A 27,051-nucleotide genomic window follows, 5' to 3' on the forward strand; every position below is an offset into this window, starting at 1 on the left:
ACCTCTGGACCTCACGTGGAGGAGGCACACGAAGAAGGGCCTCAGAGGTTGATCTCAGGTCCAGGTAGCTTCATATGGGGAGAGGCAGTCCTGGAGGTATTGCACTCGTGGGGCGTTTAAGGCTTTATGGGCCAAAACCAGAACTTTGAATTGGGCCCAGAAACTAATTGACAGCCAATGCAGTCAGTCCAAGATCTGTGTAATTCTGCTCAAACCATCTTGCACTTATGCAAACCATTCTGCACTTATACACACCCCTCTCTGTGATCGGTCCAGGCAAGAAAAAGCTGCAGTCGGAGTTCAAGGGCAGATTCCAGCTAGGCAAAGGCATTTTTTGAATTTTTGAATTCCGAATTTATTGTTATTCACGTTTTATACTGTATTTTATGCTCTTTTTTGTTGTTGCATCAATTAAGTGTTTTAAATTTGTTGTTAGCTGCCCCGAGCCCAGTTTTCTGAACCGGGAAGGGCGGGGTATAAATAAAAAATTATTATTATTTATTAAAGGAGGGCATGAAAGAGGACTAGTGTGAGATGGGGCTATGGGAAGGATGAGTCCCGCATTCAGCTCCGGAGCCTCGAGGGACCTGATCCTTGGCCTTAACAGGATCATGCAAACACGTATAGCTTCTGGAGAGGATATCACAGGCTGCTTGCTCCTAACCAATACTTTTTGACTGCCACACTTTGTGGAGATAAACCAAGGTTTAGCATGCTGTGCAAACTTGGGCACAGCTCGTGACTGGTGAGGAGATAGCTGAACCACAAGCCCAAGTTCGGACCGCATGCCAAGGGCAGCGTGGGAGTGAAAAAAGAGAAGCAAAACAACAGCTAATTCTCTTCCAGGAGCCTGCAAGTCCTAGTAAACCATGGTTTGGTTTACTGGGGCATGCAAACCAGACCAATGCTTTTCTCACAATTGGGACAGGGGGAATCAGTGCTGCACAAATAGCTAATTTGGCCTCAGTTATGGATCCGTATTTTAGGCGACCCTAACCCCTTGCTAGGGACGCAGGCGGCGCTGTAGGTTAAACCACAGAGCCTAGGACTTGCCGATCAGAAGGTCAGCGGTGTGAATCCCTGTGATAGGGTGAGCTTCCGTTGCTCGGTCCCTGCTCCTGCCAACCTAGTAGTTCTAAAGCATGTCAAAGTGCAAGTAGATAAATGGCGGGAAGGTAAACGGCGTTTCTGTGCGCTGCTCTGGTTCGCCAGAAGCGGCTTAGTCATGCTGGCCACATGACCCGGAAGCTGTACGCCGGCTCCCTTGGCCAATAAAGCGAGATGAGTGCCGCAACCCCAGAGTCGGTCACGACTGGACCTAATGTTCAGGGGTCCCTTTACCTTTTAACCCCTTACTACTTTTAGATATTCCAGATTACGTTTCCCACCATTCCGTTCTGCATTTGCCTGCACCTTATCTAACCTCTCCTAGTACTTTTGCAGAGCTGGCTAGCCAGCAAACTCACTCTCAGCTATGCCGCGTTATTTCTTTTGCGAATCTGTATCTTTAAAAAATAATAATAAACACACACACACAAAGACCTTGTCCCTCTGCAACAGCGCTGATCCCATCAGCAAGGCACACGACCTTCCTCCGCACGCTTTAATTTTCCAGAAAAAAATGTGTTTGGACGAAGTAGCGTCCTGACATTCCAGCCACCTCTCTTCCCACGGTTGCAACAAGAGCTTGGGTGAGAAGCAGATTTTATTTTTATTTTATCTTGCTTGCTCTGTGCTGAATGCAATCTTGATTACGTAACCAGAACAGAGGGGCAATTATATAAAAGTTACGGAGCAAAACGGATCAGAGCGGCGGGTGCCAAGATCTCAGAGTCCTTTCACCCATGGCACACCTACAAGAATTCCTTGCGCATTTCACGGGTATGACGTGACCGGTCTCGTTTTTTTCAGAGCGTTCCCACTGCAGGCAGAAGGAGCGGGGAAAGGGAAACAGTGCCGGGGCGAGAGCTCCTGGGAGGACGTCTCAAGGAAATAAAAACACACAGCAGGCCTCATTCTGAGCTGAAGGAGCATAAACACCAAGGAAGAGCATGGCTGGATCAGACCAAAGACCCATCTAATTTTAGCATTCCGTTTCCAGCAGCTGCAAGGCAGGTACAATTTAATAATAATAATAATAATAATAATAATAATAATAATTTATTTATACCCCGCCCATCTGGCTGAGTTTCCCCAGACACTCTGGGCAGCTCCCAATCGAGTGTTAAAAACAATACAGCACTAAATATTAAAAACTTCCCTAAACAGGGCTGCCTTCAGACGTCTTTGAAAGATAAGATAGCTGCGTATTTCCTTCACATCTGAAGGGAGGGTGTTCCACAGGGCGGGTGCCACCACCGAGAAGGCCCTCTGTCTGGTACTCTGTAACCTCACTTCTCGCAATGAGGGAACCGCCAGAAGGCCCTCGGCGCTGGATCTCAGTGTCCGGGCTGAACAATGGGGGTGGAGACGCTCCTTCAGATATACTGGACTGAGGCCGTTTAGGGCTTTAAAGGTCAACACCAACACTTTGAATTGTGCTCGGAAACGTACTGGGAGCCAATGCAGAACTCTCAGGACCGGTGTTATATTTTCTCTGCAGCCATTCCCAGTCACCAGACTAGCTGCCGCATTCTGGATTAGTTGTAGTTTCCTGGTCATCTTCAAAGGTAGCCCCACACAGAGCACATTGTAGTAGTCGAAGCGGGAGATAACTAGAGCATGCACCACTCTGGCAAGACAGTCCGCAGGCAGGTAGGGTCTCATCCTGCGTACCAGGTGGAGCTGGTAGACTCAGGGTAAAAGCAGGGAACGACTACAACATTGCTTTCTGCTGTTTGGCCCCGGTTATCCAGCATTCACAGGCCTCTGAGCATGGATGTTCCATGGTAAGCAGCCACAGACAGAAGCAGCAGAGTTCAGGGCAGGCCATTCTGCTTTGCATGCAGAAGGTCCCATGTTCATTCTGGAATTTCCAGCTAGGGCTGGGAGAGGCTCCCTGCCCAAAATCCAGGAAGGTCACTGCTAGCACTGAGTTGGATGGACCAACAAGGCCGATCCCTGTGGTTCTTTAATTTGCCCAATTCACCCTTCCCCAATACGGTTGTTGCAGGAATTTATGTATGGGGGGGGGGTTGCCCTCCAGCAGATATCATGCACATGGAGCCACTACCAAAATCAGAACAATCGCTTTTGTGATTTGTTCCCACAAAACACTTCATCACAATTTCTTCCTATCTATTCAAAGGGCCTCTGCTGCACGATACCAAATGTAACAATTCGCTGATAAATGTATCTATGTACTGGCTCACTGGGAAAACTTCAGAAATTCATATAGACACGTGAGCTCAGCTACTCAGCAGCCCCTCTGCCTAAGTGATAAGCCCTGGCATCCTGATACCTGAGTGCCGGACAGGTAGCCATTCGAGAAATAACAAACCCAGATGAAGACAACAGGGTGTGATTAACTTGGCTGGGAAACAGGGAAATGAAAATATCTCTTTGGTTACACTTGAAAGGTGTTTGGTGGAGGGCAAGGAGAACCATGGGGCAGGGTCCAGACCTCCCCCTTCATGATGTAACCATGATGTATTAGTGATGTAGTTTGGGGGGGTGTAACATGGGGATTAGCAGCTAATAAAAAGTTTGGGGGCTCTTTTGTTCGGGGCTTCCATCTTGTTCCACCTGGTGGCAGGTGGGAGTCCTGTCGCGACAGTCTTCAATAAAGACCAAGCCTACTGGCTGCTGTTTTGCTCTGGTATTCCTGGCTGGTGTCCTTGTTTTTTTTTGTCCAAGGGAGCCCTCAGGTTTCCCCGTTAACAGGTAATAATAATAATAATAATAATAATAATAATAATAATAATAATAATCTTATTATTTGTACCCCACCCATCGGACTGGGTTGCCTCAACCACTCTGGGCGGATTCCAGCATACACAAAAACATAACAAAACATCAAACATTAAAAACTTGGGCTGCCTTTGGATCTGACAGGAGGGCATTCCACAGAGAAGTCCCTCTGCCTGGTTCCCCATAGCTTCACTTATCGCAGAGAGGGGACCACCAGAAGTCCCTCGGAACTGGACCTATGTGTCCAGGCTGAATGATGGGGGGGGGGAGACTCTCCTCCAGGTATAATAATAATTTATAATAATTTATTATTTATACCCCGCCCATCCGGCTGGGCTTCCCCAGCCACTCTGGGCCGCTTCCAACAAAATATTAAAATACAATAGTCTATTAAACATTAAAAGCTTCCCTTTAGGGCTTTAAAAGTCAGCACCAACACTTTGAATTGTACTTGGAGCCAATCTAGATCCTTTCGGATGGGTATGATATGGTCCTGGTGACTGCTCCCAGTCACCAATCTAGCTGCCACATTCTGGATTAGTTTCCAAGTCACCTTCATAGAGCGCCACTGCAGTAGTCCAAGCGGGAGATAACCATAGCATGGCAATATGTTGCCTTCCAGGTATTTTAGATTACGACTCCGATCAGCCCCAGGCGGAATGGCACTGTGTTCAGTACTCAGAGTAGACCCACTGAAATTAATGGCCCTGAGTAAGTAGCGCCCATTGACATCAGCGGGTCGGAGTAGGACTAGCACACACTACAACCTCACGGATTTCTACATACACCTCTCTCCGTCCAGGAAAACCAAAGGCCTTATTTATGAGATTTCTTACCATAAAGATCCCAGGGCCGATTGCACAATACAAGAAACAACGTGCAAACAACACAGACAGAACGGTTGCAACGATAAAAACAGGTAAAGCCAGTCAGCCAGAGGCGGGCCCTATGAAACAAAATACTTTCGCTGTGGAACACCATGGTAAAGAGGTACATTTTTCCAGCATATGGCAAATGCCATACAGCGAAAATCATAGAATCACGGAGCTGGGACCATGAGGGGCATCTAGTCCAACCCCCGGCAATCCAGGAATATGCAGCCGTCCCATATGAGGATTGAACCTGCAACCTTGGCATTCTCAGCACCATGCTCTAACCAACTGAGCCACCCTAGATGTATCTCTTTAGGGAGGGAGTTGTGCAGTTCAGGGGCTGCCATTGAGAAAACCCTCTGCTGCGCTATGATTCCCCACACTTCCGGGGGTGGGAGAACTACCAAGAAGCCCCCTCAGCTGATCCTAAAAACCTGAGAGTCAGTAAGAATGATCCCAGTTCAAGGACACATGCCCCTCCCCGACCCCCACGTCTCTCCAGCCTGGCATAGCCCCACATAAGAACTCAATGTGGGGCTATGCCAGGCCAGAGAGATGTGGGGGTCAGGGAGGGGCATTGCCTGAAGGTCACATTTGGCCCCAAGTTGCCCACCCCGAGCGAGATGTCTCAAGTCTGCCTCCGACAGATGCTGGTTTTACATTTTACAGCTACGGCTTTAGCTATTAAAGGTAAAGGGACCCCTGACCATTAGGTCCAGTTGTAGCCGACTCTGGGGTTGCGGCGCTCATCTCGCTTTACTGGCCGAGGGAGCCGGCGTACGGTTTCCGGGTCATGTGGCCAGCATGACTAAGCCGCTTAGCCCAAAAATGGAAAATGAGAAAGGTCCCAACCAAAGAAGAATGGCTACTCTAGCTGACAGAATATGTACAACCCGCAGACTTAACATATAGAATAAGAGAACAAGAACCTACATTTGAAGAAGATTGGAAAACATTTGTTGAATGTATGGGAAATAATTGCATACAGCTGAAAACGCTGGCAGCATTAAGATAAATTCAACAGTGTAAACAAGTTTTGATGGATGCAATAATGGAATACTGAATGGTATAGTTTTTGTATGGATTTAGGATATGAAAAATGAACCATGGAAAGAGAAGAAGGGAAGTCACTGATACCTTAAGGATGTAAAATGAGTATTTTAAATTGTAAAACAGAAAATTTAATAAAAAGTGTGTGTGTGTGTGTGTGTGTATATATATATATATATATATATATATATGATGGCTTTTACATCTCAAGGCGTTTGATTTATTTGAAAAAGTACAGTGGTACCTCAGGTTAAGTACTTAATTCGTTCTGGAGGTCCGTACTTAACCTGAAACTGTTCTTAACCTGAAGCACCACTTTAGCTAATGGGGCCTCCTGCTGCTGCCGTGCCACCGGAGCCCGATTTCTGTTCTTATCCTGAAGCAAAGTCCTTACCTGAAGCACTATTTCTGGGTACCACTGTAATGCAAGTTCAAAAAAAGCACAAAGATAAATGGGTCCACCTCAGCCCTTCCCAACGTCTCCCCCACTCCTTCACGCCTTCGCTTCCTTTAGCCCCGCAGGTCCACCTCAGTTCCAGCCAGGATGGTGGGAAACCCAACACCTTCCCCCAGGCCACCCAGGTGAGACGCCAGGTAAGGGGCCTAGCATCAGCAACACTGGGGAGGCTCCCAAAAGCTGGGCGTGGGGAGGCAACAGACACAAACACACACTGGTCACACAAACAAAGGAAGTGGCACTCTGCGCCCCCACACAGCACTTTCGGTCACACTCTTGCGTGAGCCGTTATCGCTCAATTCCACAATACAGTGGTGCCGTGCAAGAAGAAAAGAATCCGTTCTGTGATTCTCTTCGTCTAGCGGTTTTTTCGTCTTGCGAAGCAAGCCCATTGACAGATTAGCGGGTTAGTGCTATTAGCGGCTTTTAGAGGCTTTTAGCGGCTTATCTGCTGATCGGATCAGCTGATAAGCGAATTAGCGGCTTAGAAAAAGGGGGGGAGGGGAAAAAACCAGCAGGAACTCGCAAGACATTGTCGTCTTGCGAAGCAAGCCCATAGGAAATTCGTTTTGCGAAGCACCTCCAAAACGGAAAACTCTTTCGTCTAGCGAGTTTTCCATCTTGCGAGGCATTCGTCTTGCGGGGCAACACTGTACTTGCGTAGCATAAATTCCTACTACTCTGTGCCCTCGTTGGGGTTGGTCTGTTTAATAAGAAAGGCGGAACCTGCAGATAACCAAGAAAAAAGCTTCTGTTGGGTTCACCAGCCAAGGGGGTGAGTCACATCCAGAGGCTTGAGAAAAACCACGGACTTCTCTTTGGGTCAAGCAAGATAGCCATTTGACCAGCAGAGGGCACTCTGTGAACTTTGGCTGCTGGTTTTCACTTCAGCTAAGGGATGCTGTCGTGCTAGGATGCAGATTTCACGTCCTGCCGGTTTCGGTGCTTGCTGCTATTGTTTCTGTATAGCTGTCGTTATAAATATATGTATTTGTAAAAATTACTAGGCCCCTGCCACACTCACATCTTATGTGACAGGGTCAGTGGTACATAAAGAGACATCCGTCTCCAAGAGCTTTCACTTTTTTTCTTTCTTTTTTTACGCCCGTCAGCTCACTGAAGAAAGAATTCGGCATTCGCTTTTCTTCTATCCTCTCTCACCCTCTTATGAATCTACACTAAAAGGGAGTTGACTGCATGTGAAAAATCACAGCAGAACATCTCACGCAGGTGAGGAGGTTTTTGTCATATAGTTGGAAGGGATCCCTAGGGTCAAAGTATTTTAATACGGTACCGTATTTTTCGCCCTATAGGACGCACCGGTCCATAGGACGCACCTAGATTTGGGGGGGGGGGGAAATAAAGGGGAAAAATTTATTTTCCCCCACAGGCGTGGGGCTGGGGCGGGGGAAGCCCGAGCTTCCCCCTCCCCCAGCCCCCAGGACGGGACTCAGAGCGATGCCGAAGCTGCGTGCAGCTTCGGCATCGCTCTGGGAGCTTGCAGGGCTGGAGGAGGGGGAAGCCCTCCGCCAGCCTTCTAACCAAGTCTAACCGAGTTTGCAGGGCTGGCGATGGGGAGGAGCAGGCTTCTCCCCCCCGCCAGCCTTCTAGCCAAGTCGGGGGACAGCGGGAAAGGCGCGCTGCGCCTCCCGCTGTCCCCCGAGCTTGTGGGGCTGGCGGTGGGGCTCTGCTGAAGCCTGGAGAGGAGAGGGGTCGGTGTGCACCGACCCCTCTCGCTCTCCAGGCTTCAGGAAAAGCCTGCATTCGCCCCATAGGACGCACACACATTTCCCCTTCATTTTTGGAGGGGGAAAAGTGTGTCCTATGGGGCAAAAAATACGGTACTTTGTTGGAAGCCGCCCAGGGTGGCTGGGGAGACCCAGACAGCAGATGGGCGGGGTATAAATAATAAATTTATTATTATTATTATTATTATTATTATTATTATTATTATTATTATTATCATCTAGTCCAACCCTCTGCAATGCGCGAATCTTTTGCCCCACATGGGGCTTGAACCCAATCATCTGTAAGAAAGCAATTCTCTGACTCATTATCCCTATCAGTGTATCACCAGTAATAATCCTGTTACAGTGGTACCTCGGGTTAAGTACTTAATTCGTTCCGGAGGTCCATTCTTAACCTGAAACTGTTCTTAACCTGAAGCACAACTTTAGCTAATGGGGCCTCCTGCTGCTGCCGCGCTGCCGGAGCACGATTTCTGTTCTCATCCTGAAGCAAAGTTCTTAACCCGAGGTACTATTTCTGGGTTAGTGGAGTCTGTAACCTGAAGCGTATGTAACCTGAAGCGTATGTAACTCGAGGTACCACTGTATTGGGCCTCAGATTGACTTGTAACTCCTTTAATTTTTCCTCTAGATGCCCTTTCCGGAAGAGGAAACACCATTCCAGGGATATGTTTTTTTAACCGCTTGTGGTTATCTATTTAAGCATGCATATAAGATCACTCAGGAACTGATCTTCAAGAGGGAGTGCAACAAAGCGTGAGACGGGGCCCAGGGTTAAGTGGGTGACTCGGGGGCCAGAAAGAGTCTGCCTCTCACGGTTGTCATGGCGATGAAATGGGACCAATTCCACACAAGTCACCTTGAGCTTCTCAGGCGGGATTATAATGTAAGAAACAGGAGGATAATTGGCATCCTCGCCTTTGTGAGAAAGTCAGGTGTCAATCTGAATTCAAACCTCAGGTCCTTAATCCGCTTACTTTGCCGAAGGAACGCAGAGCAGCCCTCACCTAAGAGAGTCTTGAAGGGACAAAGATGAATGAGGTAGGAGGATGACTTAAAAGTCATCGACTCATTCAACTATCAAGAGCCCATTGTGTGGAATCCTCCAGCTCAAGGCTGCTTGGAAGGTGATAAAAACCTCCAGTTATCCGATGGCGTTTGTTCCCATCTTTGTCCTTCGTTTATCTCGACGCAAACCTGCTTGCATTTGATTAGGAGGCCTTGTAACGGCACAGGATCAGTGCCCTGATGGGCCTCAGTGGGGGCTACACTGTGAAGGCAAGTAGCGGACGTGGCTTAAAGAAATCATAGCGTTGGTGCTGACCTTTAAAGCCCTAAATGACCTGAAGGAGCGTCTCCACCCCTGCTGTTCAGCCCGGACACTGAAGTCTAGCTCCGGGGGCCTTCTGGAGGTTCCCTCACAGCAAGATGTGAAGCTACAGTGAACCGGGCAGAGGGCCTTCTCAGTAGTGGCACCCTCCCTGTGGAACAAACACCCTTCCATCAGATGTCCAATAGATAAACATGACTTGTAGGAGACATCTCTAGGCAGCCCTATATAGGGAACTCTATAATGTTTAAATAAAAAAATTCCTTCCAGTAGCACCTTAAAGACCAACTAACTTAGTTTGTCTTTAAGGTGCTACTGGAAGGAATTTTTTTATTTTGACTATGGCAGACCAACACGGCTACCTATCTGTATCTATAATGTTTGATATCTTATTATACTTTTATATTTGTTGGAAGCCACCCAGAGTGGCTGGGGCAACCCAGTCAGATGGGCGGGGTACAAATAATAAAATTATTATTATTATATTACTGGGCTAGGTAGCCCAATGGTCCGAATCGGTGTAAGGCAACTTTCTGCGTTCGTCCATTTGGCTACTGTGGAATAGCAGGCAACTAGTCTGGCCTTACAACTCAGGTCCAGTATACCTGAAAGAGGTCCAGTGCCGAGGGCCTTCTGGTGGTTCCCTCACTGCGAGAAGCCATGTTACAGGGAACCAGGCAGAGGGCCTTCTCGGTAGTGGCACCCACCCTGTGGAACGCCCTCCCACCAGATGTCAAAGAGAAAAACTAATACCAGACTTTTAGAAGACATCTGAAGGCAGCCCTGTTTAGGGAAGCTTTTAATGTTTAACAGACTACTGTATTTTAATACTCTGTTGGAAGCTGCCCAGAGTGGCAGATGGGCGAGGTATAAATAAATTATTATTATTATTATTATTATTATTATTATTATTATTATTATTATTATTAACCACCTCTCCATGCTCTATCTAGATGGCTGCTTATAATGCAGTGTTGGATTTCTATACAAGGAGCAAAATGGCTTGCCTGCTCAGTCTTCACCTGCCAAGAAGGTAAGCTCTACAGCTCATCTGCCAGCTCTACAAACACTCATTGCAAAATGGTCCACAACAAGAAATAACTACCATTATTTCTACTAGTTATTTGTACCATTTCATCATTTCATCCTCCTGCATTTGTAGGACAAGCCTAGAAGAGACTGTCCTGTCAAGGACCGTCAAGCAAGTTTTGATCAGCAGCAGAACTTGAACTCAGCACTTCCTGGTTCATCACTCGATCCCTTGGTTACCATATTACAATGCCATAGCCTTTCCCAGATGGGTTACCTGCATATCTTTTGGGCAGTGCTGGCTGGAGCTGATGGGAGTTGTAGCCCAAAAGATCTGGAAGGACTTTGGAACCCGAAAACTTATCCAACTTCCCTGGACAGTTTGAAGGCTACAGGAGAACCAGAAAGCAGCAGCACTTCACAGATAAGGACCTTGCAAAACCCCAGCGCTCATAACCAAGGATCAACTCTTTTACATCTTTACTTGAAGGTTCTTGCCATATTCACTTATTCTTCCACCGTCTGCCCTCTGCTAATTTAAAAGCGCAGACAATGCCTGTTCTTTCAGTTAATAACATGTTAAAATACATAATCGCCTGACAATGTATTTTCACAATTCAAAAGATACCTCTCATGCCGTCTTCAGACATGCTATTAAAACTGTTTTTTTTGTTCTGCCAGACTTTTTTTAAAGAAACAATTAAGTCTTATTTGCCTCTGTGCCAGCTGCTGTTTTGAAATTCTTTCATGCCAAGTCTTTTGAATTTGTTTTTATTGCCTTTCATTGTAGGATGCCTTGGAAATAATCTTATTCTGAAAGGAGGCTGGATGTGAATTAAACAAAGGCGAACAACTCTGCCAGTAGCGTGGCTGCAAGAGGCAAAATGACAGGGCACTGTTAGCATTGGCCCCTGGGGTCCCCTCCAACTCTACAGTTCTCTGATTATATGAGGTTCTCGCCCTACAGTGCCTTAATACTCCTGTGCAATACAGGCAAGATGCCTCCATTCCCTGCTCAAAGATTGAACTACTGGCGTTGCTAGCAACTCCCATTAACTAGGCTGTGGGTTTTTAAAGTTTAATTTAAGTTTTTAGGCTTCGGGGGGATTTTTTAAGCATTTATTTTTTTAAAAAAAATCACCCTACTTGCCGTATGTTTGGGTTTTCCCAGACCTTTTGCCAATTCAGGGGGGAAAACGACGACGACGCCCGGACGCCATTTTGAAGGCCGATGCCCAGATGCCTCGGAGGAAGCCCAGACGTTTGGCAGCCCTGCATTAAGAAAACTTTGGGCAAGGCCAGAGATGCAATGGCAGAACATCTGCTTTGCATGCAAAAGGAGGTCCCAGTTTCAGTTCTACGCATCTCCAGGTGGCGATGAGAATGTCCCTTGCCCAACGCCCCATCCCCTGACTTACGGGATTCCTGCCGATTCCCACATGCGCCCCTTTTTCTGGGGTTTCAGCAGGTGTTGACAACACATTTTCAACCCTGTTAATGGGGCCTTAAGAATTGGAGGTCAAGATCACCCCTTGCTGGATCAGAACTAAGGTCTACCTAGTCCAGCAAGCTGTCATCGATCTTGGCCGGCCAGGAGTTCCAAGAAGGTCACAAGCAGGGTGCGAGACCTCAGCCAACCACCCTCTTACTTTGCCGAAGGGCATCTATGCATATAAATTAGCAGGCGCAAATCTGCCACACGGATCAGTGGCCGGGTGTTCCCCTGGTGTAGCAAATACGTAAACAGGCCACATTTCATGGCATGGCAGCACCTAGCCACAATAGTGCTATATCTTCTAAATCCATAGTCTTCAACCGTTTCAAACCTGGGACCCCCCTCTAACTCAATCCTGCAATTGGAGATGCCTTTCTTAACGTTTTTTAAACATATTTGCCTATGGCGGTAGTGCTGCTGTTGCAACCCACCACAGGCCAGGCCATTTCAGTTACAGTATATACTCGAGTATAAGCCGATCCGAATGTAAGCCAAGGCACCTAATTTTAGCACAAAGAACTGGGGAAACTTATTGACTCGAGTATAAGCCGGTTCACCACACCACAAACCAGGTGGTGGCGGCAGCGGCGGAGGAAGGAGCAGCCCGAAAGGGCTCCTTTCAGGCCCCTTGTCCCTCCACCACTACCTCTGCCACTCACAAGAGCAGGCATAGGAGCCACGGTTGGGAGAGGAGCAGTGCAGTGCCCGTGGGAGAGGAACAGCGCAGCGCAGTGCCCGTGGGAGAGGAACAGTGCAGCGCAGTGCCCGTGGGAGAGGAACAGCGCAGTGCCCGTGGGAGAGGAACAGCGCAGTGCAGTGCCCGTGGGAGAGGAGCAGTGCAGTGCAGTGCCCGTGGGAGAGGAACAGCGCAGCGCCCGTGGGAGAGGAGCAGCGCAGCGCAGTGCCCGTGGGAGAGGAACAGCGCAGCGCCCGTGGGAGAGGAACAGCGCAGTGCAGTGCCCGTGGGAGAGGAACAGCGCTGCGCCCGTGGGAGAGGAACAGGGCAGCGCCCGTGGGAGAGGAACAGTGCAGCGCCCGTGGGAGAGGAACAGCGAAGTGCAGTGCCCGTGGGAGAGGAACAGCGCAGCGCAGTGCCCGTGGGAGAGGAACAGCGCAGCGCAGTGCCCGTGGGAGAGGAACAGCGCAGCGCTGCGCCCGTGGGAGAGGAACAGCGCAGAGCAGTGCCCGTGGGAGAGGAACAGCGCAGCGCAGTGCCCGTGGGAGAGGAACAGCACAGCGCAGTGCCTCTCCCAGCTGCAGCTCCTGTGCCTGCCGTTGCGAGAGGCGGCCAGCAGCAGGACCACCGGCAAGAAAGGGCTCCTTTCGGGCCGCTCATCCCGCTGCCTCACTCGAGTATAAGCCGAGGGGGGCTTTTTTCAGCATTAAAAAATGTGCTGAAAACATCGGCTTATACTCGAGTATATACAGTTTGTTATTTGTTTATTAAATTTGTCAGTCGTTTTATGTCGCCCGGGGCAGCCAAACGCAACTTACAAACCAACCAGCAAGCAATACTCATAGAATTATAGAGTTGGAAGGGACCCCAAGTGTAATCTGGTCCAACCCCTCTCAATGCAGGGATCCTGCACACAGCCATCTCTGGGGCTGGGGCTCAAACCACCAACCTTCTGGTTAACAACCAGACGCGCTGACCCATTGCACCACACTAGAACCCCACATCTCCTGCCCACCTAGCAGTTCGAAAGCACGTCAAAGTGTGAGTAGATAAATAGGTACCGCTCCAGCGTGAAGGTAAACAGCGTTTCCGTGCGCTGCTCTGGTTCGCCAGAAGTGGCTTAGTCATGCAGGAAGCTGTACGCCGGCTCCCTCGGCCAATAAAGTGAGATGAGCGCCACAACCCCAGAGTCGGCCACGACTGGACCTAATGGTCAGGGGTCCCCTTTACCTTTACCTTAGACCCCACATGCCCCAGTACTGGGTCCCCACCCACCTGCTGAAGACCAGTGCTCTACATCAGGCATGCATTCCAGATCCAGGAACACACTTTTAACATGCATTTGGGGACCCGTCCCTTAATCTTCCACCCTATATTTGCTGGGAGCACTCCCATTGCTCACGGAAGCTGTTTTGGGAAATTCCACAACTCAAGGAAGAAGGCTGCTGGGTTAAACCATTTTTGTCCCCTGCAAGTCAGCCAGTGAGAAAATCCACCTCCTCCAGTGGCTTTTGCCAGATCACTCCCACAGTCCATGGGTGGTTAGGGAACTAAGTTATACCAAGAGCAGAGTCATTGAAATGAATGGGCCCAAGTCTGTGAATAGCATGAACACAGAACAGCTCCATGCCTAGAGGAACATTGACAATCCACCTTTGACAGAGAGTCGTGAAGAATTAATAGACGGTTAAAGGTTAAAAAGGGGGTTAATCGGCCTTTCTCTTGGGCATTGTTTGTACTGTGTAATGTTTGTGTTTATAAAAATTGTGAAAAACCAATAAAATTTTTATAAAAAATAAAAATAAAAAGGGGGTTAATCCTTTATCTCTGTTATCGTTATGAACATATGCAAAACCCAAGAGCTAAATGCATCCTAGGAGAGGCCAGTCAAGATGGAAAAGGAGAAAACAAGATTCCTGCATTGCCTTGCAGTCTCTTATTCACTTATTAGGAAATCATTTACCTCTATGGTAGGGTCGTATTCATCTACGAAATGGTTCTGAATCAGCTGTATCGTCAGCGCACTCTTGCCCACACCACCAGCTCCAACAACGACCAGCTTGTATTCCGTCATCTTCTGCAGGCCTGTTGAAGATGAAGCAGAAATATCAGCTTTATTCAATGGAATAATAAAATGAATAATAAAATAAAATTGAATAAAATGGAACCTTTGGCTACAGGTAACTCTTCTTGTTGCCTTTATTTGCAGTTCCAAAGACACAGAAACCACAAGAAATGGATGCTGCCGTCAAATAAGCAAAGCTTTGCATGGCTTCGTTTTCCAAATCCAACGTCGGAAATGGCAATATTCCAGAAACCAGGAGGGCATCTCTGTATACCAAGACACTCTCCAACCAACCTTGCATTTAACCACCCTAGAACAAAATAACTTCAAAAGGAAACACCAGGGGGCTGAACTGCAATTCATCAGGCAGTTATGTATTATGTCAGCTGGGTCTTGAATCGAGATTGTGGATTTTTGATTGCACTCCTTACACCACCAATGCTGGGATGTTTCTTTCGTCACCTTGTTTAATCGGCCATTGCAATTATTTTGCTTTTAGGGTTGTACAGTAGGGATGGGCAATATCTGGTTTTCAACATCACAATATATCACCAGCTAAACATTGTGATATACTGATATATCACCAAGTCTGAAATAAGGCATTGGCCAGCTTCACGGTTTTTCCTGCATCGTGATTTTTGCAAAGCACACAAACACACACGCCATGATTTACGATATATTGCCAGGTCAAAAATTATGAAACTCATATTACAATATGGACTTGAAACCAGTTTTGGACGATTTATCAACATATCGTCCAGCCGTAATGTACAGCTAAGCTGGTCTCTGACTGGACTTTTTGCATTTCGGTTATTTCTGATACCCTCATACACACCATGCTGCTCCCAGTCTCATGTATCTGAACGTAGGAGTGGTTCACCTAGTGGGGTGAAGCCACAGCAATGTTCTTTTTACTATATACGGCTAAGCTATTTCTCACATAATTTGAGTAAATAAATACGGAACAGAATTCCAGACCAAAGGGCTCACTAAACTCGACTACCATTCCTTTAGCTCAGCCAGTAAAGCATGAGATTCACAATGCAAAATTAGAATATTCAGAGCATGCACACACATGGCACATTCTGTACATACAGTGGTACCTCAGGTTACATACGCTTCAGGTTACAGACTCCTCTAACCCAGAAATAGTACCTCGGGTTAAGAACTTTGCTTCAGGATGAGAACAGAAATCGTGCTCTGGCAGCGCGGCAGTAGTGGGAGGCCCCATTAGCTAAAGTAGTGCTTCAGGTTAAGAACTGTTTCAGGTTAAGAATGGACCTCCAGAACAAATTAAGTACTTAGCCCGAGGTACCACTGTATGACCAGCAGCGTTCAAAAGAGTGTTTGCCATCCTGCCACACTCAATCTCATTAAAAATGGCATGTACAACTGAAAATTCAACCGTCTCAGTAGTGGAGATCAAAGTAACTGGCAGGTGGCACTGTATAGCTTTGGCCAAATTGCCGCCATTCATTCAGATGACCTCCAAAGGCAACAGCCAAGTGACACAAATACTCAAGTTTTGGTCATCTCACTACGCCAATGAGCATGTTGGGGCAACAATGCCACAGCAGATCAGACAATGCGAGAGTTGTGCTTCAAACACATCCAAAAAGAAGGGCTAGCAGGAATTCAAGTTCCTTGCAGAGGGGAAAAATTGCTTGAAGATTCCACGTATATAACTGACCACCTTCAAGTATTTTTCCAGATCTATTCAGGAGAAGTTAAATCACCATCCCTAAAATTCCATAAGGGACGTGCTGTGATCTAAACCACTGAGCCTCCTAGGCTTGCCGATAGGAAGGTAGGCTGTTTGAATCCCCACGACGGGGTGAGTTCCCATTGCTCTGTCCCAGCTCCTGCCAACCTATCAGTTTGAAAGTACACCAAAAATGAAAGTAGATTAATAGGTACCGCTCTGGCGGGAAGGTAAACGGCGTTTCCATGCACTGCTCTGGTTCCATGCGCCAGAAGCGGCTTAGTCATGCTGGCCACATAACCCAGAAAAACTGTCTGCGGAGCGGGCAAACGCCGGCTCCCTTGGCCTGTAAAGCGAGATAAGCGCCGTTCGACACTGGACTTAACTGTCAGGGGTCCCTTTACCTTTACCTTTACCATTCCATAAATACATTTAGTGTCCAAAAATTACTGGGCCAACAAGTGCCAAGGGAAGAAGAGAGCAGCAACCTTCTCTCTTCCCCTGTTGGTATTCATGGCATCAGTCAAATCACTTCACATCATAACAAATCTGTTTGGCTGTTTGGTTGTAAGTCGCTTTTAGTTGCCCTGGGCAAGATACAGCAACTAACTAATAACAACAATAATAATAATAATAGGAAAGTTATTACTGCGGGAGACTGCAGTGAAGTAAGGGCAGCCATGTGTCCTCCATTACCGCGGACAGTCCTCTATCTGAAGGTACGCGCTGCTTGGTGGGCTGTTCAGTCTAGGACATCCACTAAGGAGTGAGAGATGGGACCCTGCCCACCACCTGTGGACATCTAGACAGTAGACACAGCCTTACATACTATGGCAAGGTGTACTGCATGGCATTTAAATGATGCCTAAATCCAAACCTGTACATATAAATCGGCACATTCAAATATTACGTGATTATGTGCTCTCACATCCCTTTTTGGGGGGGAGATGCCAAGCGGCTGCCATGAATGTACCCTGGTGTCAGATTCCCCTTCCTCAGGAGATAAAGTCAAGGACTTTTGGAATCAGAAGACTTAAGGGAGGGAGACAGCGAGCAACCTCCTCTCTCCCCAACCCCAAGTCCCACTGACATTTTATTTTATTTTATTTTGGAATGGCTTAAAGCAGGCATGGGCAAACTCAGCCCTCCAGATGTTTTGGGACTACAACCCCCATCATCCCTGACTACTGGTCCTGTTAACTAGGGATGATGGGAGTTGTAGTCCCAAAACATCTGGAGGGCCGAGTTTGCCTATGCCTGGCTTAAAGTTACAAGAAAGGAGATTCTTAATAAACATCAGGAAGAACTTTCTGACAGTAAGAGCTGTTTGACAGTGGAACAGACTCCCTTGGAAGGTGGTGTTCTCTCCTTCCTTGGAGGTTTTTAAGCAGAGGTTGGGTGACCATTTGTCAGGGATGCTTTTGTTGAGATTCCTGCATTGCAGGGGGTTGGACTAGATTACCCTTGGCGTCCCTTCCAACTCTACAATTCTATTATTCTATGTCATCAGGCGCCAGAAGCAGAGGCATTTGTTGTACAGTAAGCCTGCAGCTTGGGAGAAAAGCAATGACAAACCTAGACAGCATCTTAAAAAGCAGAGACATCACCTTGCCAACAAAGGTCCGTATAGTTAAAGCTATGGTTTTCCCAGTAGTGATGTATGGAAGTGAGAGCTGGACCATAAAGAAGGTTGATTGTCGAAGAATTGATGCTTTTGAATTCTGGTGCTGGAGGAGACTCTTGAGAGTCCCATGGACTGCAAGAAGAACAAACCTCTCCATTCTTAAGGAAATCAGCCCTGAGTGCTCACTGGAAGGACAGATCTTGAAGCTGAGGCTCCAAGAGTTTGGCCACCTCATGAGAAGAGAAGACTCCCTGGAAAAGACCCTGATGTTGGGAAAGATGGAGGGCCCAAGGAGAAGGGGAGGACAGAGGACGAGATGGTTGGACAGTGTTCTCGAAGCTACCAACATGAGTTTGACCAAACTGCGGGAGGCAGTGGAAGACAGGAGTGCCTGGTGTGCTCTGGTCCATGGGGTCACAAAGAGTCGGACACGACTAAACGACTAAACAACAAAAACAACAAGCCTGGAGCTTACGCAGGGGCTGTATTCCAGGGATCACACCTTAAGCCAAAATCGCTTATTATCAAAACACAATGGGTTCAATGGCAGGTGGGGTTGCCAAAGTCAATTTTCCTGGATCCCTGCCCGGTTTTCCAATACCCTTTTTTAAAAAAAGTTGCTATGCGCATAAAGCTGAATGCACACAAGTTAAATGTTCATAAGTTGTGGGCTTGCCGTACTGAGAGCATTGGCCAGAAGCACAGCCCCTGGCAAAATGCCTCGAAAGCGACAGAAATTAACTAAAGACAGCTCCACCATGGCCTATGTGAGTAAGAGGGATCTGAACCATGGTTTCCTGATTCCAAGGCCAGTGTACTAACCGAATCAGGTTCAGGAATCACTTTAGAGTTATTTACATACCTAATAATGCTGTATAACACTTTCCACCGAAAAGATTCCACAGCAATTTATAGTAAATCAGACCACCATCACAACTAAAACACAATTTTCAAAAATTATCACCGAGACACACGCACACAACTGCTATCAAGTTACTTAATTTTTTTTTTTATCATGAACACTTGAATGTTGAATGCTTTATCTGTAAAAAAAATAAATGCATTTACTCTGATGGCACCAGCAAAACCTCTTTTTAAATTTACGACTTCAAACAATATTATTGTAGGGCTGCTGTTGGCTGTCATGTTCTCTCCTATTAAAGTCCGTTTTTATCTAGTTAGGTAATTTATGAGCCAATATATACCAAAGAGGGACTTTTCTTGTACTTTGAACTTGAGAAACACATCATTATTATGATGCAGCGCCTGCTGAAATTAAATGAAAGTCACAAGTTCCATATTACTTGGTTCAGATGCTAATCTAACAGAGAAAAACATCCTATTTTCTTTCTTCATCAAACTGATAAAACTTACTCAGCAGAGCTTTTAATAAATTCATAACAGATTACGTGACGTAGGTTAGGCGGAAACACATTGCGGCTGCCGCTTCCCCAAAGCCAATACGGGATAAACTGGGATTAGAGTCGATGTTTCTCACTTCCAAACTTGAAGATACCAGCCAAGTGCTTTTCAGTTTTTCAGCCTTCAAGGAACCGTTTCTGCTTTGGACTTGCCTGCCAGATAAAACTCTTGATGGAGTTGCAGAGAATTCTGGCGCATGTTGCAAGGTGTGCAGCCAGCTCACCTGTGCACTAAGCAGACCTGCTGAGCCTCAGCTTGACCTCTGCATGGACAACATGGCCCCAATACAACCCTATACAGTGGTACCTCGGGTTACATACGCTTCAGGTTACATACGCTTCAGGTTACACACTCCACTAAGCCAGAAATAGTGCTTCGGGTTAAGAACTTTGCTTCAGGATGAGAACAGAAATCGTGCTCTGGTGCGCGGCAGCAGCAGGAGGCCCCATTAGCTAAAGTGGTGCTTCAGGTTAAGAACAGTTTCAGGTTAAGTACGGACCTCCGGAACAAATTAAGTACTTAACCCGAGGTACCACTGTATTCCTTTGAATCTTTACGAAGAAAGAGAAAATAGGTACCAGCAGGCAAAGCATTTTTCAGGGGAAGTTGCCCATCATAACTGATCTCTTCGTGACCGTTCCACATTCATCTGCATCCATATAAAAATCCACATCCAAAAACATTTCAACATGTGTGATTACGGCTGACTATTGGGCATGGCAGCTGGGATGAGAGTTGTGGTCCAAAACCTCAAGAGACACCGTAAGAATTGGTAGAAAATGTTAGTAGTGCTGAAAAACACCTTTATGATAGAACAAGGGTAGCTTAATACGACACTCTCCACTTGGCTAAAGTTCATCTTGGTCACCAGGGATGATGGGAGCTAGAGTCCAACGGGCATCTAAAAGGGTCATAAGTTCCCTCCATCCCTGCAACTCTAGAATGCGTTGGCTGAGGTTCCTGCAGTGCAAGGGGTTGGGATAGATGACCGTCAGGGTCCCTTCCAACTCTACAATTCTCAAAGGTTCCACAACCACATCCAGCAGCCTTTGGAAGGTGCAAGGACTGGAGCTGTCACAACAAACACATCCAAACCCAGTTGACACGATGTCTATGCAATGAGACAGGGTCTTTTCTTGCGTGAGCCAGACTTTTAAAATACCACAGGTGAGCTTTAGAGCTACACAGACATTTTTCACCAGGCTGAGCTGCTTAGAGAAAGAACGAACAAAGCCTTTGCCGGATTATACTTTATCCTAGCCGAGCTTGCCACATTTAAAAAATAGGAAATACCGTATTTTTTGCACCATAACACTCACTTTTTTCCTCCTAGAAAGTAAGGGGAAATGTCTGTGCGTGTTATGGAGCGAATGCCTGTGGGTGGCGGGGATCTGCTGCAGTCGTGAGCAGAGGATCTATGGTTCCCCTTCCTTCCCTCCTCCATGGTTACAAAGCATGGATCCACATGGATCCTCAGGATTTTTGCATTGGGCTACTCCAAACTCACTGTCAGATCACATGTCTGTGGCCACAGCATGAACCACAAAAATCATATATCTACTATTTCGTTTAGAATATTTTTTTTCTTGTTTTCCTCCTCTAAAAACTACGTGCGTGTTATAGTCTGGTGCGTGTTATAGAGCGAAAAATACGGTAATCGTTACAGAACGTTAATAAACATTACAGAAGCCATCTACGGACAGGGTGGTGGGAAGTTTTAACCTCTCAGGAATTCCCCCACTGGCAATATGGCCATTTCTGCATATCCAGCACTCAGGACCTCTCCAATGTGAACCACAGGGACTCCGCAAAAAACTTTGCCACCCTGCATACTCTGGTTACAGCAAGCGGCAGGCAGGCCACTCGCCACAAGAACAGGGAAATGGCACATCCACAAGGTATTCAGTACTACTCGGCATCTAGAGTTGCCCAATACAGTAGTACCTTGGTTCTCAAACTTAAACTGTTCCGGAAGTCCGTTCCAAAACCAAAGCGTTCCAAAACCAAGGCACGCTTTCCCATAGAAAGTAATGCAAAATGGATTAATCGGTTCCAGACTTTTAAAAACAACCCCTAAAACAATAGCGTAACATGAATTTTACTATCTAACAAGATCATAGATCCATAAAATGGAAGTAATAAACAATGTGCTGCAGTCACACAATCAATCAGTAGTTGAACTGGGTTCCACACAGTCAGCAAAACAAAACAAAAAAGAGCCGCAAAAACGCAAAATAAAGAGCAAAAACAGACAGACCTCAGCGTAACACTCAAAACGGAAGCGTAACACTCAAAATGTTCGCAAACCGGAACACTTACTTCCGGGTTTGCAGTGTTTGGGTTCCAAGTTGTTTGAGTACCAAGGCGTTTGAGAACCAAGGCACCACTGTATAGAAAACAAAAGTTTCATTTGGTTTAAAGTTTAAACTCCTCATCTTCAATATTTGCTCATATTCATCTCTCAGTGGTTTTGCAGGTAGAAGATCTGGGCTCAATCCCAGGCATCTCCAGGTAGGGGCTAATAGAGACCCCTGCCTGATACGCTGGGGAACAGCTGCCAGTCAGTGCAGAGGACACTCAGCCAAATGGGCTTGTGGAGTATAAGGCAGCCCCGCCCCCTTTTGCCTCTGGCCCCACCCACTTTTGTCTGTTACTCCACCCACAATGGAATTATACAGTTGGAAAGGACCCCCGGGATCATCCGGTCCAACCCCCTGCAATGAAGGAACCTTTTGCCTAACCTGAGGCTCAAATAATAGTAACAACAACAAGAACAACAACAGCAACTTTATTATTTATATCCCACTCATCAACAACAACTTTATTATTTATATCCTGCTCATCAACAACAACTTTATTATTTATACCCCGCTCATCAACAACTTTATTATTTATATCCCGCTCATCAACAACAACTTTATTATTTATATCCCGCTTATCAACAACAACTTTATTATTTATATCCCGCTCATCAACAACAACTTTATTATTTATACCCCACTCATCAACAACAACTTTATTATTTATATCCCGCTCATCAACAACAACAATTTTATTATTTATACCCCACTCATCTGGCTGGGTTCCGCAGCCACTCGAACCCATGGCCCTGAGATTAAGAATCTCATGCCTTAAGATCAAAAAGACCCCCTATCCCTGAGGTATCAGGAGGGTCTCTCTCCTTTCCCGATGGACCTAAGAGACTACATAAAATCTCATTGGATGTACATAGCAAGCATGAAGGTTCCGACAGATTAGAGCAGGCAGAAGCACAAAAGGAATATTTGCAAAATACTGCCCCCCAAGGGGGGAAATGGAAGGCAGATTTTCCAGGAAGGGGGATCCCACGCAGGAGAGGAACAATGTCCGGGAGGGATGAGGAGGAAGTGGGGCGCATCCAGGATGGAAGGGGCAGGAATGTCCCCTTCCTTACTTCCTTCAAGGGGTGGCGGGGAAGGAAGGCAGACACCCCACCAAAAACACACTCAAAAAGTATCCCCGCCGCCCTATATGGGAGCCGGAATGACTCTCCGGAAAGTTGAACCACCAGGAAAGACTTTGCAGTGGAGAGGGGGAGGAGGAAGGAGGAGAGAAGGAAAAGATGTCTAACTTTTTGAATGTTTCCATTTTTGCCATTTTGAACCAAGGAAGAGTCACCATCGCGCGCGCGCGCGTGTGTGTGTGTGTCCCCCCCCCCATTTTCATTCATTTTCTCCTCTCCCCCCCCCCCCCGCGTTTATTTCCTTCGAAGACGGACGAGGGGAGGGGATGGAGAAGCCCCGCAATGAAGGACAAGCAGAGCAGGGAGGGGAAAGACCCAAGTGAAAGGGCGCGGGCGGCAGCAGCATGCCACTAGGTCCGGGGGCAGAAGCGGCTGGCTTCGGGGGCTTCTTCGCACGGGGAGCCCACCGAGTCCCAACGCCGGGAGAGGGCGCGGCTGTTTCTCGCGGGGGCTACTAAGTCCCGGAGCAGAGGCGAATGGGGGTGGGGGGCTTCTTCATACCACTAGCTCCCGGGGCAGAGCCAGCTGGGCGGGAGGCGGCTGAACCCCCGAATCAGTGCCAGTAGACCTGGGGCAGGGGCTCATCCCGGGATGCCACTAGGTCCCGGGGCAGAGAAAGGCGAAGCTTTTGAAGGCGCGGCTGCCCACTAAGTCCCGGGGCAGAGGCGGCCGAAGGGGGAGGGCTTCCACTAAGTCCCCGGGCAGGGGCTCCCCACTAAGTCGCGGGTCAGGGGCTGCCCACTAAGTCCCGGGGCAGGGGCGGGCAGGGGCTCCCACTAAGTCGCGGGCAGGGGCTGCCCACTAAGTCCCGGGGCAGGGGCGGGCAGGGGCTGCCCACTAAGTCCCGGGGCAGGCAGGGGCTTCCACTAAGTCCCCGGGCAGGGGCTCCCCACTAAGTCGCGGGCAGGGCTGCCCACTAAGTCCCAGGTCAGGGGCGGGCAGGGGCTGCCCACTAAGTCCCGGGTCAGGAGCGGGCAGGGGCTCCCACTAAGTCCCAGGGCAAGGGCTGCCCACCAAGTCCCGGGGCAGAGCCAGCTGGGCGGGAGGCGGCTAAACCCCCGAATCAGTGCCAGTAGACCTGGGACAGGGGCTCATCCCGGGATGCCACTAGGTCCCGGGGCAGAGAAAGGCGAGGCTTCTCAAGGCGCGGCTGCCACTAAGTCCCGGGGCAGAAGCGGCTGGGGGGGGGAGAAGTGGGAGGCGCCCCTGAACCCCGGGTCACTTTCCCGCGGGGTGCAAATAGGTCCCGGGGCTTCCTCTGGAGAAGGCACCCCCCACCCAGCCCCTTGGGGAGCACCTACCTCCTCTTCCTCCTCCTCCCGGGTCTCTCCGGAGGCGCCGCCGCCGCTGCGCGAAATGGCCGGAGCCGGGGCTGGCGCTGCCGAGCGCCGAGAAGAGGATGAAGGGGTGCGCTTTAAAAAAGAGAGTGTGAGAGAGAGGGAGCCATCGATACCCTCGGCAGCTCGATTCGGCGGCCTGAGCAGGCAGAGCAGGAGTGGGCGGGGCGAGGAGGAGGAGTGGGCGGGGCTGGAGAGGAGCCGCAGCCCGGGATTCTTGCTGCAAGATTCGCTTCTCCCTCGCGCAGCTGCAGCAGCCGCGCGCCGTGTAGATGCACCAGACCCGGTTATATAAAACGGCGGAGCTCTGCCAACCGTTTGCACGCTTCCTTGGGAGCAAAGCAAGCCTCCATTGCACGCACGGGGGTTTTGCATCCGAGTAAGCGTGCGTTGCAAACCGGGCTTGCAGCAAGGAGGGATTGATATATATATATATATATATAAAAAATATTTTTATTTTTTTACAGTAATTGATAGGCACGCTGCAGCAGGTTCCGCGCTGCCCTCCCAGTACCCGCTGAGCTCCGGGGCGGGGCGGAGGGGGTGGCTTGCTTCCAAGTAAACACGCACAGACTGGCGAGTTGGCACTTCTAAAATGCGTTTTTAAAAAAATAAAAATAAAAATGCAGCTGCTTTGAACTGGGCAGGTGATGGTTGTGGGGTTTTTGTTTCGTTTTTTTAGCGGTGGGTTATCAAAATGAAAAGAATCCCGACCTGTCATTATTAATAAAAGACGGTGGCAAAATAAATCACGGCGGATGAACGACGGCCTGAAGGCACCAAAAATCACCCGGGAAGCAGGTTATTGGGGTTTTTAAAAAGACTGTAAAGTACGTTTGTCTATGGGAGGAGCATGCCGTGTTGGTGAATAAAGTGGCGATCTGTCAAGATGATGTAAATAACAAAACAGTTACCTTTAAATGCTGTGGAAACTATAAATGACGCGAAAACGTACCAGGAACAAGTCACACGAGGTAAGGATGGAGCGTGTGTGGTTTTCCCCTCTTCCCTTTTGCCGAGAAATGTGACAGCCATGCAGAATTGAAACTGATCGTATGCGAGATCCATTTACATCACCCTGTAAAGCATTTCGGACCGCTGCACAGAACTCCGATAATTATCCTACAAAATCCGATGAGCCAAAGGGATGCTGATCAAACACAATATATACACCATAAAACCAATAAGGCGATCCGGAACTGGATTTACAAACAGACGAATGAATTACAACGTCAGTGTTTTATGCGTTACATAAATGATGAAGCATAATGCCACTTCTTAAAAAAAATACTCTGAATTAATACTTCTGGAATAACTACCACCACCCCTTGGTTTTAACAGCCAGTAGTCATTAATGAAGCATTAGGCCTTTCAAAATACATTGGGGGGGCAGGATAATTATACAGTGGGGACCCCGTCCACTGCCCCCAAATATCCTCCCCCCTTTGTACACGGTCCCCCCCTCCCCATACACACACAAACACAACCCTCTTACCCCTCTCTCTGTCTCCAGCCCTTCCTGCTTTTGCTGTTTCCAGGACGTACATACAATTCAACTTCTCTGCCCAAGGCAGGTTCCAAAATAACAGGCACCTACTCTGTTATTGGCTGGTGAGGAGGAAGAAGGGCGTGTTACAAAATCTTGATCTGTGTGTACCTATGTATGCGGTGCAGTCAGCTGTGTTGTGTGTTTGTGTATTAGGCTGTAATGGGTTGCAAAGGTGTTTCGTAAGTGCAGCCTACCTATTTAGCTAGCTGGCTGCCTGCAGCAAGTCGCTTGGCATGCCTTGGAAAATTGCACCAAATCCCAGGGCTTTACCTGCCAAGACTTACTGATTTGTCTTGGTGTTCATAACAAATGGTGCATCCTAATGCTCTCTTTGTTTTCTTTTTGAAAGCAGCAAATGGGTTTGGGGTGGAGAGCCCCGATTGGAACGGCAGCCCCTCGCTCTTATCAAAATGTCTTGGAAGTAAGCCCCCTTGGGTTTGGTTTACTTCAAAGTAGGGATGTGTAAGATTGCCTGAAGGGTACAGAGAGAGGGATTTCCAGCATTGCAATCTAGCAATTGTGCCTCTCAAGATCTGTTTGTTGTTTTTTCCCCCTCCTGTTTCAGCAATTGGGGTTTGTAGGGGGAGGAGATGGAATTTAGCCAGTGGTGATTTCTTGAGAATTCTCCCATAATTTTAAGTGTTACACCCACAATCCCAGCTCTTCAATGTCATTCCCAGAGTAGCTTGCAAAATGTAAAAAGCACAATGAAATGACATTTGTAAAGATGAATCGCTGTTTTTATTGTATATAGGTCACCCACCTGAACAGAAAAGTGGCTAATGAATTTAATAAATAAGTTGCAAATATTAGCAGCGATTCCTGCATTGAAGCAGGTTAGTCTAAATGGTGCTTGGGTTCCCCCTTCCAACTCTACAATTCTATGTCCTGAATACAATGTGTGTTCTCTCCCTCCCTTCAATTTCCTCCATCCCTCTGTCCTCCCTCTTGGGATTGCGGGATTGCAAGTGCCTCGGGGCAGGGACCTGTCTTTTTGATGCTGCTCTGTGGAGCAGTGTTTAATTTAAATGCGTAATTCCTTCTAATAGCAAACGCAGACTGCAAGTGCTGGCAGGGTTGCTGCCAAAATGGGTTCACTGAGAATCAAGAGGGAGGTATTTACATGGTTGAAGGAGGAGAGGTTGCAGAAACAGCTGTGGGGGGGACTTTTCCCATCCTAACCCCCTGGGAAACTCCGTAAACCTGCTGTACCTAGAACTGGGTGAGAAAAGGGCAGCTGAATGGGTAGCAGCTGTGAGCAGCCCGAGGAAGTACCATATACCAGGTTTCCTCAAACTCAGCCCTCCAGATGTTTTTGGCCTACAACTCCCATGAGCCCTAGAT

The 27,051-nt window shown here is 47.8% G+C and overlaps 1 protein-coding gene and 1 long non-coding RNA gene across 9 annotated transcripts in view; one reads left to right on the plus strand and one right to left on the minus strand.

The window, feature by feature from the left end:
* Positions 1-25,801, minus strand: part of DNAI7 (dynein axonemal intermediate chain 7) — an 86,186-nt gene extending 60,385 nt beyond the window's left edge. The window contains exons 1-2 of one of the 5 annotated variants that reach the window (XM_082238837.1): positions 24,123-24,240; positions 14,470-14,591 (exon numbers count right to left, since the gene is read on the minus strand). In XM_082238837.1, coding sequence (XP_082094963.1) covers positions 14,470-14,580 — 111 coding nt within the window. In that variant the 5' untranslated portion in view covers positions 14,581-14,591; positions 24,123-24,240. Of the gene's footprint in view, positions 1-14,469; positions 14,592-24,122; positions 24,241-25,113; positions 25,271-25,653 lie in introns of those variants that run through there. The other 4 variants (XM_082238834.1, XM_082238835.1, XM_082238836.1 and 1 more) reach the window with 4 other exon arrangements.
* LOC309541491 lies at positions 116-12,287 on the plus strand. 4 transcript variants are annotated; one of them, XR_014223745.1, is made up of 5 exons: positions 116-2,115; positions 7,341-7,458; positions 8,608-9,017; positions 10,260-10,339; positions 10,469-12,287. It is a non-coding gene; the product is annotated as an uncharacterized lncRNA (long non-coding RNA). The 4 variants fall into 4 exon arrangements; XR_014223746.1 differs by having other exon boundaries at positions 119-2,115; positions 8,608-8,862; XR_014223748.1 differs by lacking the exon at positions 116-2,115 and adding an exon at positions 6,243-6,365 and having other exon boundaries at positions 8,608-8,862.
* Positions 25,802-27,051: the final 1,250 nt, after the last annotated feature.

Source organism: Podarcis vaucheri (genome assembly GCF_965113315.1).
Source record: "Podarcis vaucheri genome assembly, chromosome: 10".
Taxonomy (NCBI): Eukaryota; Metazoa; Chordata; class Lepidosauria; order Squamata; family Lacertidae; genus Podarcis; species Podarcis vaucheri.